The 20389-nt window shown below is 44.7% G+C and overlaps 1 protein-coding gene across 6 annotated transcripts in view; it reads right to left on the bottom strand.

Annotated features, from left to right (window-relative positions):
* The window catches only part of Vps8 (vacuolar protein sorting 8), a 972138-nt gene that overhangs the window by 97359 nt on the left and 854390 nt on the right, over positions 1-20389 (bottom strand). For 5 of the 6 annotated variants that reach the window (XM_055061192.2, XM_055061196.2, XM_055061193.2 and 2 more), the window contains 2 exons: positions 7098-7180; positions 6961-7041 (listed from right to left, as the gene is read on the bottom strand). In XM_055061192.2, the coding sequence (XP_054917167.2) occupies positions 6961-7041; positions 7098-7180 (164 nt within the window). Of the gene's footprint in view, positions 1-6960; positions 7042-7097; positions 7181-20389 lie in introns of those variants that run through there. The other variant, XR_008608392.2, reaches the window with a different exon arrangement.

Genomic DNA, 20389 nt, shown 5'->3' with positions numbered 1-20389 from the left:
TAGATGCCTGAACGAACCCTGCGTAGCATATCGTCTGTGATAGTGAACTTCACGCAACACCCCTCTCTGGAGGTCAACGTTGTGCGAATTCGTACAATGGAATCCAAAGTTTTCAGCGACATGTTGTTCCTGTACTTCGTCTTAACACACGTGACCTGACTGAAGACACGCTCCACCACTGCATTCGACACTGGGCAAGAAAGACATGCCAGTGCATACAATGCAAGTTCCTGGTAGGGCTTTTCCCCCATGGCATTTTTAAACTTGAAAATTCTAGCCCAAAATGTTGCAGAATCCTCAGGAAGTTTCCCGTCGAAGACGGCCTGCGCAACAGGTTTTTGTGACAGCGAAACGAGCGGAGCATCAGCACGTGTGTTGGCTGGCCACTTGACGCATTGCCGGTGGCCCGGCGTTGCTCTTCCCATGCTTCCCACGGTAAATTCATTCCTCCACTAGAACAGGCGGTGCCGTCTATTGAAACGACTTATAACTATACGTGCGTTGAAACCTAGAGCTAGCATCACACGCTAGCACAAACCTTAGCTACAGTAAGCTTTATATAGTTCACTCTACCCTAGCAGTAGCACAGCAACACAGGGATTTCATGAGGAATAAACAAATACAAATATAGGCCTTAGAATCGTGGCGGCCGCAGGCGCTACCTGGTGTTAAATGTTTGGATGAGCAGCGCGGGTAGACGGTAATTTCGGTAGAGTGGTTTTCCCCAGATATCCCCAGATTTTGTCTGGTGTAGTAGTTTGTTGGCCTGGCCACCAGGAGCTCTACATTTTCACCAGATTTCCGAAATCTGGTGGCCAATTTCACCAGATGGTAACGCTGGCTCCGAGAATCATGGAGCCGTTCTTGTAAACCATCATCATTTAAATTTGTACATAAAACCTCTTTTCTCATCACTCTGGAAGTCTCCTTCTCCTGGCACCTGGCACAGCACCAGCCATGCAAACTTTGTGGCTTCTCGGACCCCCAACTTCACTATACAGTTCAACCTCAATACAGTAAAACCACATTAATTTGACCTTTGCTAATTCATAACATTGGGTGATTCGGACTCGTGCTCTAGTTCCGGCAGGTGTGTGCATCATTTAATGCAATCAAACTCTCGTTAATTTGGATATATTTGGCCACATGTTGGTTAACTAGGACAACTCTCGGAGCTTGGCAAGCGTGGAGTGCCGCGATGTGCAACGCAAATGACCAAAAACGGCACTAGCGTCCAACTGAAATGAAGTGGCGGAGTCCGACCAAAAACGGCACTAGCGTCCAACTGAAATGAAGTGGCAGAGTCCACATCACCATAGTCATCAGCAGAAATTCTATGTGAATGGCAGCAACGTGGGAATGCTTCGTGCCTCTCTGCGCCTATTACATCTTGAATGGGTGCACGCAATGCATGTGTCTTGAAGCATCACGCGGATCGTTGCGGCACAAGACGGTGACACGCGTCGAGCTGGTGGTGCTCCAGTGGCCAGAGACATGTTTTGTTGTTTTCTTATTGCGTGGCGTTTTAAGAGGGTGATGGGAAACCGAAATGAAACCAACAAGCTGGTGGGCGTGGGCGGATGCCGCCAAAGTGAAATGTGATGCGCACATCGCGCCGCCTGCAGCAGAGAACGGTGGCACGTTTGGATTATTGCCTGCTAAAAGTGTGCAGTACACTCCCAATGGCACTACGCACCACGTGCTATAAAACAGATAAACTAAGATGCTTATCGCAATAGGATTGGCGGTAATAGCTGTGAATGCCACGTGCGATGACCCCAGAGATTTGCTGGTACTGAAATGAGGAACTGAGTGCGCGCCGGCATTTTCACGTGTGATGGGCGGGTGAATATTGCGGTGAAGCTGCCACGGTGGACAGCTATATACTGCTCTCTATTGTGCGTGCCTCACATATTTTCTTGTTTACATGGGATCTAGCAGCCGGAAAACATATCATACGATTGCAGTTTGGCAACGTAGCGAACGTTGGTGCCGAAAAATCGTGTTTTCTGGGAACGTATGAACTGGTAAAAAATGAGCGTAGCTCTATTGGGTCACTTCTTGTGTTCTCGATTGTGAACATTGGCACTAGGAAAACATATCTAACGGGAACGTATCAATGTGATTCTACAGTTTATGCTAATGCCCTAGGTTGTGGTGAAGCACACTACCAAACATTGAAAGGCAAACATTGAAAGGGCAGCGCATTTTGGTTATCACCTATTAACCCTTTCAGGGTCAATGACATAAATATACGGCGCTGCGAACAAGTCCAAATTGGTTTAGGCTGTATATTTATGGCACCATCTGTACTTTTAAAAAGTGCGCCAATTTCCTAATTATTTTCTTTTCTGGCATGCGCTGCCACTATGTGGGAATACAGGGAATTTTGTTCTCGCGCCTCCCTTCTTGGTTTTCGTTGCATGGTTTGTTTTAGAGCTAGTTTGGTCCGGCGTGTCTAATACTACCGCTCGCGCATTGGCGCGTGCGCGGGCATGCAGCAGTTTGGGTTTTGTTCCGCAGGCGGTTTCGGCTTCTTGCGCTCGCAAAACTGATGGCTATCTAGTTACTAATCGCTCAAAGGGCGGCCGCCTGTTTCTCGCTCGTTTAGTGCTCACAGGGGTGAGCATAGGAAGGATGCCACCACTGTGCATGCGTTTCCTTTTTTTTTTTTTGACACTCGTGAAAACTAATTGCCTCTGGTTGGCGATAGATGAAAATTAGCGGAATTTCGTCACACGTTTTGCTGTTTTGACGGGCACACAACCACACAGTTTTCTTGAGTGTACTCACCTACGCAGTTCGATTACGCTATGGACGTAAATATTAGTGTAAGAGCAAGAACATTTGAGGCTTGCGAAATATTCTCGTGTGCACATATTTTACGCCTTGAACTATAACAATGCATGAAATTTTTAAATCTTATGAGTTTATTTCCTTTTTTTATTGTTTTTATTCATGTATAAAGAGTATACATACCAACGCAAAACATTTTTTTCTCACTTTACGGTCACCCTAGCAAAATTACGGTAATTTTTTTTAATAGGTCCCTCAGAAGAATTGGAACCTGCAATAACAAAAAAAATCGACCCTGGGCAGTCGCATAGGGCGAAAGAAATTGATTCTGAAAGGGTTAGAAGCGTGCGCTACACTTCCGACAGCACCACGCATTGGGAAACAGGCAGGCAAAGATGCTCATCACAATAGGATTGGCAGTGATAACTGTGAACGCCGCGCGCGACAACCCCAGAGAAGATTTGCTGGTACCGAAATGAGCAAGTGAGTGTGCGCTGGCGGGCAGCTACGTACTGTTCGTGCGGGCCTCGCGCATTGTCTTGTTTACATGGGACCTAGTGGCCGGAAAACATATAACATGATCGTAGTTAGGCGACGAACTGAATGCTGGTGCTGAAAAATTGTGTTTACCGGAAACATATGAACCGGCAAAAAATGAGCATAAATCTATTGGGTCATATTTTGTGTTTTCAACTGCGAATGTTGGCACCGGGAAAACGTACGTAACGGGAATGTATCAACGAGGTTCTACTATATTTAAATTTTACTGCATTAAAATTCTACCTTACATGCAAAGAAGTCTAGTCATCAACAAATTTTTCTTACACAGGAGTGGCCGTGAAGAATGTTAGAATAATCGGGTATTTTGAAAAAATTAATTTCAATTACAAAAAAAATTATTTCAATGAATTTGAGTCGGTGACCACTGTTAAGGTTTGACGTCATGCCAACAAAGTAATCTCTTCACAGCAGCTGTATGGCACTCGGGAAGGAAAGGTCTAACACACTGTAGAGATGGGCGTAAGCGAAAGTTTCGTGTCCATTTCAAAACCACTGCAGCTTGCCAACATAAACTATGGCAGGAGTGAGAGGACACCAAATTTTACGTGCACCTCAGTAAACCCCTCTCTACACAGTTTGACCAATGGAGCGTCAAAACCTGTCAGACGGTTTCACTTTAAAACTGCATGGACGCGAGGCGACAACCTGAATTATGGCAACTTCATTCACGGTTCCCATATTTGCTATTTTGCAAAATTGCATGTGCATAATGTGAGAAAAATAAAACAAGATCCAGTACACTGCTCAAAATTTCGGTCTCCTTTATACATTGGTTCAACAAGTTGGTTCTATAGAGCCAGTGGTGGCGCTGCAGCTAAGTGCAAATAGCAGCAGCTCCGAAAAATCGGTTGGCTACTTATATCCAAACTTGTTGCAGGAGCACTGCACTCATCGAAAACACTTCTGAGGTAAAAGTAGTCTGTTCATCTATATCTTTAAATTGAGCATGACCTTGGGCAACCCAGAAGTGAAGCAGCTGGTACCATCTTGTGGTGCGCTATGCCAACTCGCGATACTCTCCGTGGTTTTCACAATCGGTGTGCGGGCAGGTGGCAGGACGCGGTAATGATGGCGAACTTGCGTAGCCAAACCTTTTGCCCTGTCTTGGCATCGTTCATTTAAGGGGAACTAAGCAACGCAAATGTCATGATTATTTTGCATGGAAAATACTTTCCACAACGCAAAATTTTGATTGTTATATCCGATATGCAGTGAATGACACATTGTTATTACAGTTAAACCTCAACATAATGAAGTAGGTAAAGTCGCCAATTTGCTTCATTATATCGAAATTTTGTTGTACTGAAATTCGACCTTTTATGCAAACAAGTACAGTCGCCGATCGACTTTTCCTACACAGAAAGGGGTCGCAGAATTTTCTGAATAACTGTGCAATCGAAAAAAGCAAATTTGAATGAGAAAAGAATTCATTTTGATCAATTTGGGAGTCGGCAACGAATGGTACAGTTTCATGCCATGTCGACGACATCTTCACCTAGGCGGCACGAATTAAGCGAAGTCAGCCACGCTTTCGCGAGCATGCCGCCCCCGTGGCTGATAGTGTCGCCAGCACTAGGACGACGCTATCATGAAAAGCACCGGCAGCGGGGAGCAAATGCTTCGTCTGCCTCTCGGTCTAACAGGTCACTGAAATTCGAGATTACGCAACCTTCAATTATAAACACGCGGGAAGACGTTACATGATGCCACTTTGTCTCGGCTCCCCCACTCTTTGCGCATGCGTGGCTCTGTAGGTGCTCAGCCGCACTTACAGCCATGCGTAGCCACAGCCGAGACGCACGCCAGAAATCGCGATCCGCACCAACCCCGCCCTGCCCCTCGTGCTCACCTGATCGCATTACCGCGAGCTCACTGCTTTCCCCCCTCTTTCCCTTTGCTCGCACAGGGAGCAAAGGTGGCACTCGTGCGTGAAGCCACCATCTTTCTTTCTCAATCTCGCACACTTTCACTAGCACCTGAAGCACAAAGTGCGCGGGGTGTGACAAGATCAAACTACACTTGGACTTTATATGGAATATGATGCGGCTTCACTTCGGCGGTCCCTCTTGTCATGCCGCACGTGATTTGAAAGCTGCGTTTGCAAGCAGCCGCTTGTAATTCAATCATTTGACCGTTTGCGTCCATGGAAATTTCCATTTATTGCCTCAGCGTTCCTTTGCTGCGGAAGCAAAATTTTGTTATATTGAAATCGCATACAAACACACTTCATTGACGTTCTAATTGAGGTTTAATTACATTGTGTTCTATGGAAAAGAGGTAATGGAAAATTAAATACTTCGTTATATTGAGGTTTAATTGTACTATATGGCTCTTTTTCTCATAGCCCTAATACATAAGTTGATACTCTTAAAACATCTCATCGTTATAACCGATACATCATTATACATGGTATCATTATGGGTGGACTGCACGTTACTACCATGTCTGTGTCCCAAAGGTACTGTACTAATCTCCTTTAAGAAACACATAATCTAGGAGTTGTTTGCTTACCAATGGGGCACCACATAACTGAAAGCAGTTGTTATATATTTACAATCTGCTGAGCGGACTAGATGCCCTGCTGTATCAGTGCTACATGCATATATTACATGATGTAAATAAAAACTTTTTTTCCCAATTGAATGCCACACATACAATATTTCAGTTTGTTTAAAAATTATAAAATAGTCTGTATTCAATGTCATAATTAAAGATATTTTCCTAGAACATTTTATTTAAAAATTTCTCAGTTCAAGCAGCCCTGGTCATACACTAAAAGTTGTAGAACACTGTACCAGGGAGCACTCTACTGGAAAAAATTGTAAAGGTATTCACTGCGACGTGGGTTATTCTCTCTATGTGGCTATGCAGGGATTTTCTGCAGTGCACAAGTGACCGCTTTGTTAGAAATCAACAGAGATGAAACATTCTTGTTGCTTCTGATCCGATTAGCCATGGCACCATCTGTCTGCACGTTGAGGAAGTTTCTAAGGAGCACAACTCCCTGGTGACTCACTGGTGGGTCACGACATACCCGAAGAATATGACAAGTCGCCCACTGGTGGGTCATCATGCACAGAAATCGAAACTTGAAAAAGTGTTGCGCTGCAGTGAACCTTTAGATGTTTCTCTGCTGTGTGGTGCATTTCCACTGGTGGCAGTTTAGTGCACTTACCTTGTGCTTTGTTCGTGCACCTATGGTGAGACTGCTAAGAGAATTCCTTCTTCTCTCTTGATTCTAAGCAAGATACCAACTCATGCAAACTTTGTTGAACCCAGTGACAGGCGCAGTTTGCCCATCTGGCAAGCAATACACAGCTGTGCACCCAGTACACAGTAGCAATTGACACAATCGGGCTCTGCCAATCAATTTTCACCAAGTTGCACTGTAGTTGGTTCACACCAGAAATTAAGGATTTGCACTCACATCAAGCTCAAAGTTTCGAAATTATTCAAAATCAATTATGTTTCTGGCAGAAATTATACATTAAAATTTCCACGGCACGATTGGGAGGCTTTCAACATCTATGGAAGCTATCATGGACTAGGTGTTTGAGAACATTTTTTGTGGATACTATTGCAGCAAGATGTGCTTGACCTCACCTTTTCATAATTGTGTGTGTCCAGCATCTTCACCACAAAGTGACGCACCTCCCCAAACTTGCCTGTGCTGTAAGCTGGATCCTGCCATGGAGGAGAGCATGGTGAGTAACGGTCGTGCCAATGACTACGAGTCTCACCTGCATCAGCTTGTGCAGGATGTGTGGCAGTGCCACAAAGCCCATCATGCTCCCCAGGAGCTGGTGGGTCAGCAGCAGGAAGTCTGCAGAGCAAGTGGGAAACTATATACACTGCGTTGTGTGCTGGACAAGGGCACCCGGGAGTGCATGGCCGTGATTGTGGCTGTCAGCCGGTGTTTTACAGTTGGCACGGTGGTCGCCAAGCATCCCAGCCAGGAGAAATTATTGATTGATTGCCTGGGTTTTATATTTGAAAACAAGTTCTGTCATTGAAACAAGAGACTAGACAGACAAAAGTGTCAACTTTCAATGTAACTTCTATTAGTGAGCAATGCGCAATTTTATACACAGATGAGATATGATGTGTACCTGGTTGGTACAAACAGACAAAAAAAAATAAACAAGGAACTTTTAAACAAATAACTCTATTTAAAGAATAGTGACATGTGTGGCACACATCTTTCTATGCCCAGTCTGAGCCAAGAAATGAGAGTTTAAAGCTGCGGACCTTGCAATAGATACTCTAGCTCTTTTTGTGTTAGCCCTAGTGAAGCAGCACTGACACACGTGATCCCCAGGTGATTAATCTCTGCCACCTCAATAATTTCTCTGTCACCTGGTTGGGGAGCTTGGCAACCAGCGTGCCATCTTTAAAAACAGGCTGACAGCCACAGTCCTGGCAATGACCTCCTAAGTGTCCTTGCACTGTTCTATAAACATTGTTATTGTGTACACAAAGCCCATTATTTAGGTATCTTCCTGTTACTTTTTTGCCACACAAAAGAGGGATCAAGCACACAACCTTCTTCTCTGTGCATGCCACATACATGTGCTTTATTCCACATTTTTGGGCCCTTTTGTTGCCATCCTTACCTATCTTGCATAAAGATACCAGCTTCTGATCCTGCTATCAGATTGATTGTTCCACCCCCACAACACTTGGTGGTTTGCAGTATTGACTGTGGTACAATGAGTGGGCACAGATAACTGACTGGCTCAAGTCAAGCCACCTGCGCTCTACAGCAGTAAAGGACGGTGATGGCATATGCAATGTCACCACTTTTCGCTCGGGGCGGGCAATTTGAACTGCGCTAGAGGTATTCAGAACCTTCAGATGCAATTTTCTCTTAAGCTAAGTCTTTCCTTGGCAGAAAACAAGTACTATAAAGTTTTTAGAAAGGTATTTAACAGTCCATGTTGACTTAATACAGCCGAACTTACTTATACCAATACTGGTTTTCACAATATATCGGTTATCACAATGAGAAGCTGCTGCATGATCAACTTTTGTATGTTTTCCATGGTGAAATAACCCACCTTACTACAATGCCCCAATGCCACATTATTGGTTATAACGATGAAGTACGACTGCTGGGTGCCCGCGCTAAAAGGTAGTGAAATGCGAAATCCTTGAAAAGAAAAAACAAGAAATTCGAGCTGCTGCATGATGGCCCGCTGCCCCAACAGCCATTGCGCGCTCATTTTCCAGCCTTCTCCACACATCTCTCTCTCGTCGCCCCCCTCTGAACACGAATGGGCTGCACCCATAGCTCTACACCGTGCCACCCTCCAAAACACGAATGGACCCTGCCAACTGCGCTGCTCCAAGATTGCTCACTGGATTCTCATTCAGGGTAGTTCTGCAACCAGCTTTAATTGTTCGCGTTCATCTTTGTTGGTTGCGTCAAAATCATTCCTGGCCACAAGGTTTCTCAGCCTTGTTTGACTCTCCGCCGAAATGGAAGATGGCTGATGCACCCGCTTATCATCAGCAATGCACGACCTTGCTGGTGAAAAAGCGCACAGCTATAGATTTGGAAACCAAGTACTTCTAACCAATGAGGCGATTGTCGCGAACGTGCTTGCATCGAATAGCGACAGCAACGACGGCAGCGATAATGTGGTAGGGCAGGTTACTTCAACATTGTCCTCACAGGAGGTCCGGCAGATAATTCAATGCCTTCCTCCGGTGCTTCGTTTTCGCGAGGAACCTTCTGTGGAGCACCTGGATGCCTTGGAGAAGGATGTCGGCAAGCTTCGCATAAAGCATGCAAGGCTGACAGACTTAGGGTTTTCTCGTTCAAGCCAGTGAGAAGTACGTGGCGAGATGCTTGTGGCGATCTCTCGCCTCACTGTTTCTTCTGGATTTCTCAAGCTGACAGGCTGCTGTGGCAACCTCCTCGCATATTTTATAAGGCCCCCTTTGGGGCCACCAAAGCGATGTCTCGGCGGGGCTCGCATATTGCTTGCCACCCGTGACCCCTCTTTGCAGTTGTTATAACAGTGCAATTCTTTAACGCCGACAGCTACGGCTTGTTATACATGATTGGAGCGCCCAGGAAGCAGTTAAACGAGTGAACATAATCAGCAGCCGGATGCAGGAACATGGTAGGGAGGCGCACTGGCCTCCCCGCCATTATAGTTTTCTGACATCAGCTCTGCCATCCCCTTATTTTGATTTTTCCATGCAACCTGGTTATAGCAATTATCAGTCATAACAATGGAATTTTTGTGGCACTTGAATATTGTTATAAGTGGGTTATACTGTATACGAAAGGCTCCTTTAAAACCTCACACTAGGTGAGCGACATGTGTGCTGGAAGTGTAGCCTCAGTAAGCCTCGGAAAGATTTACTTTCCTTTGATTGCACTCATTTAAAAGTAGTGAAACGGGCAACACTGTGTCTTCAACCTGCACTACTCAAGTTGTGCAAGCACACAGTGGACGAGAGTTTTACCTTACAAATCTCATGGCAGCTGGTCTCCCTTATCCAGCCTTAATAGGTTGTCTGAGTCGTTGCTTCAGAGGCTGAAAGGCATCAGCAGAAGACCTGAGCTCTTGCAGAGAGAAAAGAAAGACCACAAGTTGTGCCATACATGCACAAAATATTCCATTACCTGAAAGTGGTTGCAAACCGGCATATTGTGCTGGTGGTGTTTTCTGCTTCAAACAAGCTCTTGAGGCGCTGTGCCTGCATTTTATCCCCAAGTGCTAAGTCTGTGTGTGAAAAGAACCACCCAAAGCCTTTTCTATGTTGCACTGTGGGCACAATGTATGAGATACTTCTGAGCCATGACAGAGTGTGCTGAGGCCAGACAGGACGCAGCCCTACTTACCATGGAAGGGAACATAGGTAGTTTATCGATTAGGAATGAATTGATTGATTGATGTGTAGTTTTTATTGGTGCAAATATGATTGTGCAAAGATGACGTAGTCATAAGAAGGCGTCAGCATAGCGAGGGAAATGCCCTGTGGGAGGACTTGTGAGCATCGCCCGAAATTCAGCACAGGAAGGCGAGCAGGATTGTCATGTAGAGTTATAACAGTGTGCGGAATACCAACACTGTGTGTCAACAGAACGGCAGTGAATGGAGCAAGCACATAGTCACCGTTGGGTACTGGTGGAGAGTGTGTAAATGAAACACAAGTCATGGCTTGCGGCAGCAAACAGACATGCTTGGCAGAACAGAGCTAACTCTTGACAGGTCTCGGTTGATCAATTGCACTTGGAAGGTCAAGCTGTACAGTACCAGGAAAACAATCGATAAGGGCGGAGTGGGCGGATAAAAAGTCAAGACCGAGGATGACGTCACTGGAACAGTGGGCGAGGACGTTGAACAAATCAGAAGTTTGGCGGCCGGCAACACTGATACTTGTGGTACATAGGTTAGCTACAGGAGACGTACCACCGTCGGCCACACGTACAGCGCGTGGTGGGGCAGGGGTCATACCTTTCTTCAACTGCTGATGAAGGTGACAGCTCATAAGAGAAATATGGGTGCCAGTGTCGATCAAAGCTGTAACAGGTAGGCCATTCACTTCAACATCGATCAGGTTCTGATTGGTAGGGAGCATCAACAGAGGAATTTGAGGGCACGTCATAATTGCAGCAATATCTCCAGGAGTTAGAGCCATTAGTTTTCCAAAAGAAAATGCCGGGAGCAGGATGGGGACAGAAAATGGCATGGGGAAGGCAAACGAGAAGGTCGGCGTCGACATGAGGGCGAGCAGCTGTACTGGGCAGCAATCGTAGTGTTCTCGGCAGATGTTTCTGGTTCAACTGGGGGTGGTACCTGGTGCTGGCTTCGGGGTGGATAGCGGAAGCTGGAGAAGCTTGTTCGAGAAGGTGTGGGCCAAGGACTTCGACAATGCCTTGAAATGTGTCCGACATGTCCCCATCAGAAGCAAACTGGCTTGTCGTCAGGCGTCCTCCCCGCATTCAGATCGTGATAATTGGAAGTAGGACAATGGCGTTGGAAAGGGTTGAAGGTGGCTGAAGGGTATATGTCAGGATGGTTCACAGAACAGATGGTTTGAATGCCCACATTTGCCAGTTCTTGACAAACAATGGATTGTATAAGCGATATGGTGCAAAATATGCGGGCTATGCGGCTTCGATTTTGCGTCGAACGATTTAGGTGATAGCCTCCGATGTTGAAGGCTGAATCACTACACGAACATCCTCACACATTGATGTCGATGCCTTGTTTAGAAGCTGGGGGAAGTTGTGGGCGATGCGACGAATTTTAGCATCTTGGAAGCGTCGGCATTCAGCAATAACCGCCTTGACTGTCAAAGAGTCTTTACACACGATCAGGTTAAGCGCACTGTCTGTGATTCCCTTTAGTATGTGTGCAACCTTATAGGCTTCTGTCATTTTGGCGTCAACTTTTCGGCAAAGGGCCTGCCCATCTTGAATGTACATCAGGTATGACTCGGTAGACGTCTGCACACGCGAGGCAAGTTCTTTCTTGGCAACACGCTGGCAGCCTGCAGGTTGGCCAAACAACTCGCGAAGTTATGTCTCACATACGCTCCAGCTTCCTCGTTGTTATCGAACCAGGCCTTCGCAGTTTCCTTTAGATAAAATATTACGTTCGCTAGCATCAAGGTCGGGTCCCACCTGTAATGTGCGCTTACACACTCATAAAGTCGAATCCAGTCATGAACGTCGTTGCCATCAGCGCCGGAAAAGGTCCCAGGATCACAGGGTGGAGCTAGGATGATGGCTGGCATGGCGGCTGCCATTGACAGTTTCACCGCCGGAAGACATGCCTGTAGTGAAGACTTGGCGACTGCTGCAGAGCTCCAACTTGCGTCAGATTTCCAGCACCTCCTTCAAGATGTTACGTGGAAGCAGACATAACAGGGAAGCATATTTACAATATATTTACAAGGCGAACAAGCACTGAACCATATGGTCAAATGTGCGCGCCAGATAACAAGCGTCTTCTTCATCTACGCTTCTCTAGTGGAATATTACCGTAACAATATTAAAATAAAATATACCATTTTATGATAAGAAGAGCAATTTTGACTTTTATGCTTTCACAGTTAATTACAATTTAGAGGTTATATTCTATTAGTGCAAGCAATTTGTTGCGCTTAGTTTTGAGTAACCCACTTTACGTGCCTTCACCAGTCAAGTTAAGCCCTGTCAGGCCTATCAGCCATGAAATCGACAGCCGAATTGGGGAATCGGAGGTGTCTAATGAATCAATCTTCATTACACATGTTAGTTGATAGAAAGTGATAACTGCAGTCACTTCTCCTAGCTTACGAACTTCACGTATTACCACGAATTGAACCTAGTTTGGTGCGAAGTTAGAGCCGTCACTTCGATGGGTGCCGCCATGTTTGTTGACGCAAAGCTTTTGGGGCAGCTTTTATGGCTCCTGCTAAATCAGTGAAATAGTCTGCCTGACATAAAACCCAAAGACAGTTTGCATCTTGCGTATGCACAGTGTTTTTGACGCTATTTCCTTGGGGCCCCAAAACATTTGGGGCCCCTATTCTAAAACTCTCTACTGTGTGTTGCAGAATGTTACACTGAGCACATGAGACTCTTATGCAAATTAAGAAGACGTCTCCTGCCATAACCCCAGGTTGTGTGCGATGGGAGCTTCAGCAGATTCATTGTCTTGAGGCCCTTCACTTTCAGATATTTTGAAGTGGGATATAAAAGTTGGTTTGGGGTCTAAGATATATGATACCTAAAAATTTATGTTCAGTGCTCACAGATAGGTGTTCTCAATTAAGATGAATAATGGGGTCTGGTAATACAGTCAAACCTCACTATATCGAAAAGTGCAGTGATCACAAAATAGTTCGATATAGCCAGAATTCGATATATAAAATCATGTAAAAACCTAAAAACTTGTACAAATATATCAATTAACCAATCGTGGCGCAGTAAATACTCACTTGAAGCTTTACACAAAGTATTCATTTCTTTGGCTGAAAGTACTGCAGCATTGTTGCCTGCTTCTTATTGGCAGCTGCATGCTTAACCATGGCGTCCTCAGCATAGTTTCAACGATCCACAAGCGAAAGGCCGGTGCGTTCTATTGCACCGCAGTAGCGGTGAAGAAGGGCCAAAGCAGCTACAGCCTCAGTTGAAGTTGGGAGTGAAGCAACATGAGCGCTTGCAGGATCAACTTCGGACATCCTCATTTGGCCACTACTTCTGCTGCGATTTCCACGTCCCGTCAATCGAAGCCTTTTGAAACACTGTCAATAACAAAGTACTAAGTGGCATCTGCCATGGTGTCTATGAGTGAACCTAGTGAACGTGCGCTGTGGAAGCAAACCACCATTCTCGCGAGGCGTGGCAGGCGCAGGGAGCGGCACCAAGGAGGAGTCAGTGTGGCAAATGCAAGATGTCAATGATGTTGTCGAGCTAGCCAAGCTGCCGCGTGCATACACCGCTACATTCAAACGGCGCCCTCAGCGCAATTGATGTGTGCAGCTATGGTGAGCAGCAGTCAGGAATGCCCATCCCGCCACCGGTATCTTCAAAGGTGAAGCGGGAAAGCTCACCGCCTGTCAAGAAAGGACACATAGTCTAGGGTAGTAAAGTTCGATATATCAATTTTACATCCGACCCTGTTCAAAATAAAAAATTATAAATGTATGCGATTTTCCAGGTGATATAGGAAGTGTTCGATATACGCAATAATTCAATATGTACATGTACTATATATCGAGTTCTGATTGTATACCTTTTTTTATTTGAGAAGAGAACGGACATACTTTTCAGAGGGTTTAGTTTAAATCCATTCTCGTCTGTCCAGTTAGACAATTCATTTAGGCCACGTTGTACTTATTGCTCACAGATAGGAAGATTACGTCATTTGTAACCAATTTGTACATCATCCACATAGACAGAATAACCCATTGTACATGGTATGACAATATGCAGCAAGTTCATTTACACAACAAAGAAGGTACAGCTTAACACACCACCTTGTAGTGCACCAGTCTCCTGCACAAATGGCCAGGATAAATGTTACTAATTCTAATGCAGAACGTGCGATTGGACAAATAACTTCAAATAACATTCGGCATAATGCCTCGGACTCCCTTACCAAAGAGAGGTCATGAAAAATTCCAGAACAGCAAGTGGTGTCGTATGCTTTCTCCATGTTAATACCAACAAGAAAAACTGCATGTGTAGAAAGGAATCATGGATATTAGCCTCAATGCAAACTATGTGATCTGTTGAGGATCTACATTCTCTGAAACCACATTGTAAGGAGTTTAGTGTTTTAAAAATTCACAGGGTTTCTTATGTTATCTCTAAGACGAATTGAAGGCATAAGCTCAAGTGCCAATGCATTAAAAATGAACACATGTTGTACACATCCCCCTTAATGGTTCGACTTTGACTCCCACCTAAGGTCGTGGGTTCGAGTGTCTTAACTATCTTAATTAACCTTGTCTTCATTAACACCAAAGGTCATGGATTCGACTCCCACAAATGGTTGTGGTTTGACTCCCACCAAAGGTCAATGGTGCGTAGCCTTAACACCAAATGTCAAGGGTTTGCAGACTTTTTGTAGCTTTCGTGTCGTTGACATGTTTTTGGTGAAGGTTGACTGACTTATCTATTTATTTATTTATTTATTCACAGGGTGTCTACTAAGTTGACATTTCCAAATTCACTACGTTTTCCAGGTTTTCCACGAGTGCCTTTGCAATATTGCCCGAGTGACAGAGAACTTTGTTTTATGTAGAGACGGGCTGGCACCATGTTGCCCGATGCTGTCACTCTCTAGTAAGCATGTGAAAAGTTAAAAAAAAAAAAAACTACTTAATCCAGTTTGAATAGCAAGGAGTAGCATTTATTTCATTCAAAAAGTAAACAGAAGGAAGGGGTTAGTAAAATGCACAGCGAATAAAATATCTTCGAAAAAACAATGGTAAAACCCATTGCAATTCGAGTTGAACATTCTCAAATAAAAAAACCAAGGAGATGCATACAGAATCAAATATTTTCGAATATGAGCTACTTTTATCAACTGACAGCAAGCTTATTGGTAGGAGGCCCGAACTCTGTCACAAGTGAGATTCTCTCTCAACAGGTGGTAAGTCGACCTCAATTGTCCTGACATACTCTAAGCCTGCGCACAATGCCTCAGTGTTGCGTTTCACTGCTTTAAAGAGTCAATTTCAGTTTCGATGAGGGACACCTGCATCTTGGTGTTAGCCAACAATTTGTTTTTTTCAGGTCAAGCTCCTTCAAAGAAGCAAGTGGGGCTTCGCTTCCTTTCCCGTTCATTCCTCAATGCATCAGTCCTTTCTGTTCTCGTCCTCCTTCCACTGTCCATTCACCCCACGCACCATTTGAAGCATCCTCTTGGGCAGTTATACAGTCGACATCCGACTTTTCTGACCTCCTAGGGGCTGCAGAAACGTCGGAAAAAATGAATGCATGTCTTTTACTACCCTTAATGGCTCAAATTGCCACAGGCACATCTGAAAAAGCTCTGAGGCCCTGCCACTATGCCTATTCAGCATATTGGTGCTTGTACTGTGACAGGAGATGGCTGGTGCATGCCTGTATAACTAAGGAATAGATACTGTGTCCCGTAACAATTGCCTCTTCCAATGCTCGTTATGCTTCACTGCAATACTTTTGTGTATGCTTCACTGCGTAACATTGCTGTCCTGAGGCGAAGCACTGAGCTTTCCGAGCTTCGAAGCCAATCGCAAGGACCACAAAGGCGGAGTCGGTGCCATTGCTGACAGCAGTGAATTCTTTTAATGAAAAACATGGCACAGAATGGCAAGAAGCTTAATAATGAGACGAAAGGGGGTTAACCAAGGAGCCCGATTTTTATTAATCATATCATGAGAAGCCAATAAACAAAGACACCAAGAAAAACATTGGAAAAATTACTTGTACTTAGTAATTGAATTAAAGAAATGATAAATTAATGGCAATGAAAGTGGATGAAAGAACAACTTGCCACAGGTAGGGAACGATCCCACATCTTCGCATTACAGGTGCGAGCAGTACAAGTAATTTCCCATATGTTTTCCTTGGTGTCTTTGTTAGTTGGCTTCTCACGATAAGAAGCTTAACAGGGAGCCTCGAAGCTAGGCCTAGCGTTGCCACAGTGGTGGCTACGGCTGCCAGGGGACCTACGGACAAGAGAAAATGGCGGCGGTGGTGGCTTTGATTAATGCCGTTTCGGACCTGCAGTCACGGCAAAAAGTCCAGAAAATCAGACGTGGAAGAGTTCTTGTGGATGAAATTCCATATGTTCTTATACATTCACTTTATGGGGTACGCGGTGGTGCCGCAAAGCTGTCTGAATTATTGGGCAGACAACAGTCGATTGTTGACTGTACGCTGGCAACTCCTCCAGCCGACGACATGGCACCAAAGACGATTCGTTTCAATTCCTCTCTGCTAATCGATCCAGCATTACCGCGACTTTCGTTCTCTTTCAATAAATTTACAGCCAATTTTCCCTGATAGAAGCACAAATTCTCCGAGTTTTACCCTGAGTATTTCCAGACTACTCAAAATCCCTAAGAATTCCGGTTTTCCCAGTTGGTAGACACCCCGATTCACAATACTCCCATTCTAGACCAAAGCAAGAGGGCATTAGCACTAAAATGCAATGAACACTATGTAACTGTATTTTGACAGGCGGCATAAACAACAGTACCTATTCTGAAACAGAAAATAACAATGCTAGTTACATGCGAACAGGACAGCAGACTAACTTATGCACCACAAAGGATACACACACCTAGAAAGCAGCCAACTGGCTCTTTGCTATGAAAGAAAATAGTGAAAAAAAAGAAACAGAACACTAGTTACTAAACATACTTTCAATTTTTGAGGTGAAATCCCCAAAGATTCTGTGTTAGTAATGGATGGGTCTAAATGATTCCATTTACTGATTGTCAAGGGAAAAAAAAGAGTGTTTGAAGCAATCATTGTTATAAGAGTATTCTTTTAGAGTGTATGCATGTTTATTTATTTATTTAGTTAGTTACTTTCAGGGCCCGGAGGCACTAAAGAAAGGAGTGGAAGAAACATAACAAACAATTTGTGCAAATAACATTGGATTTAAGCAAAGGCATCTTGAATGGCGTTCTTGAAGTTAGTAGTGTCCGTGATGGCGGCGATGGCAGTGAGATGGTTCCATTCCATGCTTGTTGGAGAAATGAAAGAATCACTGTAAAGATTAGCCAAATAGCAAAGTACACAGTCGCCAGCAAAATGCTTAATAGAGGAAAAAGTAATGCAGTCAGGGAGGTCGTTAGTATAGACGAGGAAAAGCATCTGTTTGTTTCTTAGTGTTCGAGATTCTGCAAGAAAGATGTATTTGGATACATAGATCCGGCTGTGCTTATGCAGGAGTTGGTGCAGAAACCTCAGACGTGCCAATTTTGCTCTTATCTCAGGCGTAGGTAGTCTGGAATATGCTAAAAGGTTATTGGGCGAGTCGGTTCGCTTGTACTTGTTATGAATGAACCTAATGGCCTTCCTTTGTACCCATTCAATTTTGGCTAAATTAGTTACAGTATTTCATTAGTTGTTGATAAATTCGACTTCGCCTGCCCTCTGCTAGCCACCTGGTTAACTCAGATGGTAGAGCGGCTGCCCCGGAAAGGCGGTGCTCCCGGCTTTTCTTTCGAAGCTTTTCTTTCGAGGAATCCGTATGGGTTTCTTTTGTAGCACTTGGCTACGTTTGGGTGGAAGTCTCATTTTCCCTTTAATTAATTCTCTCCACCTTGCGGGTTTCTGCAGAATACGTTAGTGACAGTATGCGGAAACCATACAGTGTTAGCATACTCTAAGATTGGGTGCACAAAAGTTGTGTAGGTTAATAGCTTAGTATGTGTTGGTGCGAATGGTAGGCACCTTTGTAGGAGAATCAGTTTACGTAAAGCCGCTGCTACGAGATTGTTAATATGCTAATCCCATCTCAGACCTGAAGTCAAAGTGACACTTACATACTTCTGCTGCGTAACTCTTTGCAATGGTGTGTTGTAATTATGCAAGTAAATTCAGATGATTCATTCTTTTTTTCCTTGTGATCGTTATACAGAATGTTCTTGATATGTTCACAGACATTTTTCACTGCTCGTGCCAGTGAGCTATCTTGTCTAGTGAAAGATTTAATGCCGAGTGATCATCCAATTGTTAATTTCCTTGTATATGATGCAGTCGTCTGCAAAAAGTTAAATTTTGCGGTCTATATTGGCGTGATGTCATTTGTAAAAATAATGAATAATAATGGCCCCAGGATGGATCCTTGGGGGACACTTGAGTTAACTGAAGCTGTCCTTGATGATGCACCTTCGAAAACCACAAACTTTGTTCGGTCATTTAGAAAGTCTTTCACCCAATTCGTAATTTCTCCATCCCCAATAACATTTTGTAGTATTGAAATTAGTTTGTCATGGCTCACCATAACTCACCATAAATTGTCGTGTACGTTTGTCCGATTGTTCATATAAGCACACGACACACATTGTTCACAGGGCATTGTGCTCAGTTAAAGTACTAATGCACAGGTCTGTCCGGTTTCAAATAAACACTAAGCGCTTGAGTGGTCGCATTGTCTAATTGCATTTTGATACATGAACAGGTGATTACGCGCGACTTGACTCAAGTAGTCAGCTCCGACATTGTCACAACCTTTTGTGTAGTTAACACTAAAATAATACTGCTGCCAAAAGGAGGCTAAAACGCAACACTCTGTTGCTCACGTGCTTGGGGTGCTCCTCTGTGGGCTTGTTTCTGCTGGCCTAGTCTCCGGCGCTTTCTCGACTTCGGAGGGCCTTGTGTCGGCGCTTCTAAAACTTCAGGACCGAACGAACTTGTTGTATTCTTGCACGCACACACAAGTACACACTGACGAGGAAGTGGAGCGGCCTGTACTTTCCTTTTAGCGGTTGTCTTTTGGCACTTGTCTCACAACTTCACGAAGCGTTTTACGTCTCTGTGTACACCTGGCCAATAAAATTCTTGTAGAACTGGATCGGTTGTTCTCCTGATACCTTTATGTCCTGCCATGATGTTTTCATGTGCCACTTCTAATACGCCATGTCTAAATGTTTTTGGTATGACCACCTGTTTAAAGGTTCTGCCAGTGGCCAGGCGGTAAAGGCGGTACAACAATCCTTTTTCTTCGACGAATTCGTAGCTGTGACCCTTTCCCGAGTTAAACGACTTGCTTACTTTAGCAAAAATCTGTTTCAGCGTCGGGTCTTTCCGTTGTTCTTCAATAAGTTGTCCTTTAGTTACGTCACGAAAGACAAGTGTCGGAATGCACAAGGGACGAATCATGCCTTGTTCTTGTTCTTCAGTTTTGGCTTCAGCCACGCTCGATACATGCTGAGGCTTCCTAGGCGCCTTATTCAGCTTCCTTTCTATCGACGATGACGCTGCGTTGGGAGCAGCGGGGTGCTTCCAGTCAGAGTCCGGATCGTATGGTCCTCTGACGCCTGGAAGATTTCCCAGAATTACGTCGGAGAGGGGCTCGTCCATACATGCCACTGTTAATTTGCCTGTAAAGTACGGCGTGTTCATTTGTACGACAGCTTCAGGTAGGTAGCTTGTTGAGCCGTCCAGAATGACCACGTTGCTCGTTCTTCCCGTCATATACACCTCTGGAACGAGTTTTCATGTGACAATTGCGGTATTACAACCGGTGTCTCGTAATACATGAACACTTCTTCCCAGCAGCCGGCCTTCAACCACTGGAATCCCGTCAATGAGGAAAGTTACAGCAGTCCCAGGGTTCTTGTCGTCGCTGTCACTTGATCGGCGAGTCTTCTTTCCTGGACACTTTGATTCTTTCACTGGACGAGTCAGGACTGGTTGAGATTCGGTGAGTGCACACGAAGAACTTTGTTTGTTGTCCCCGTACCGAGTTCGGCGATTTTCAGCTGTATGTCCCGTTCTGTCGCACAACTCACACTTCAGCATACGCTTAGGTGGGGTACGGCAGTCAGGAGCCAAATGTCCAAACTGGTGACAGAG

Source organism: Dermacentor andersoni, chromosome 1 (assembly GCF_023375885.2).
Source record: "Dermacentor andersoni chromosome 1, qqDerAnde1_hic_scaffold, whole genome shotgun sequence".
Classification (NCBI taxonomy): domain Eukaryota; kingdom Metazoa; phylum Arthropoda; class Arachnida; order Ixodida; family Ixodidae; genus Dermacentor; species Dermacentor andersoni.
Note: the sequence above shows the minus strand (reverse complement) of the source record. Positions and strands in the feature narration are given on the sequence as shown.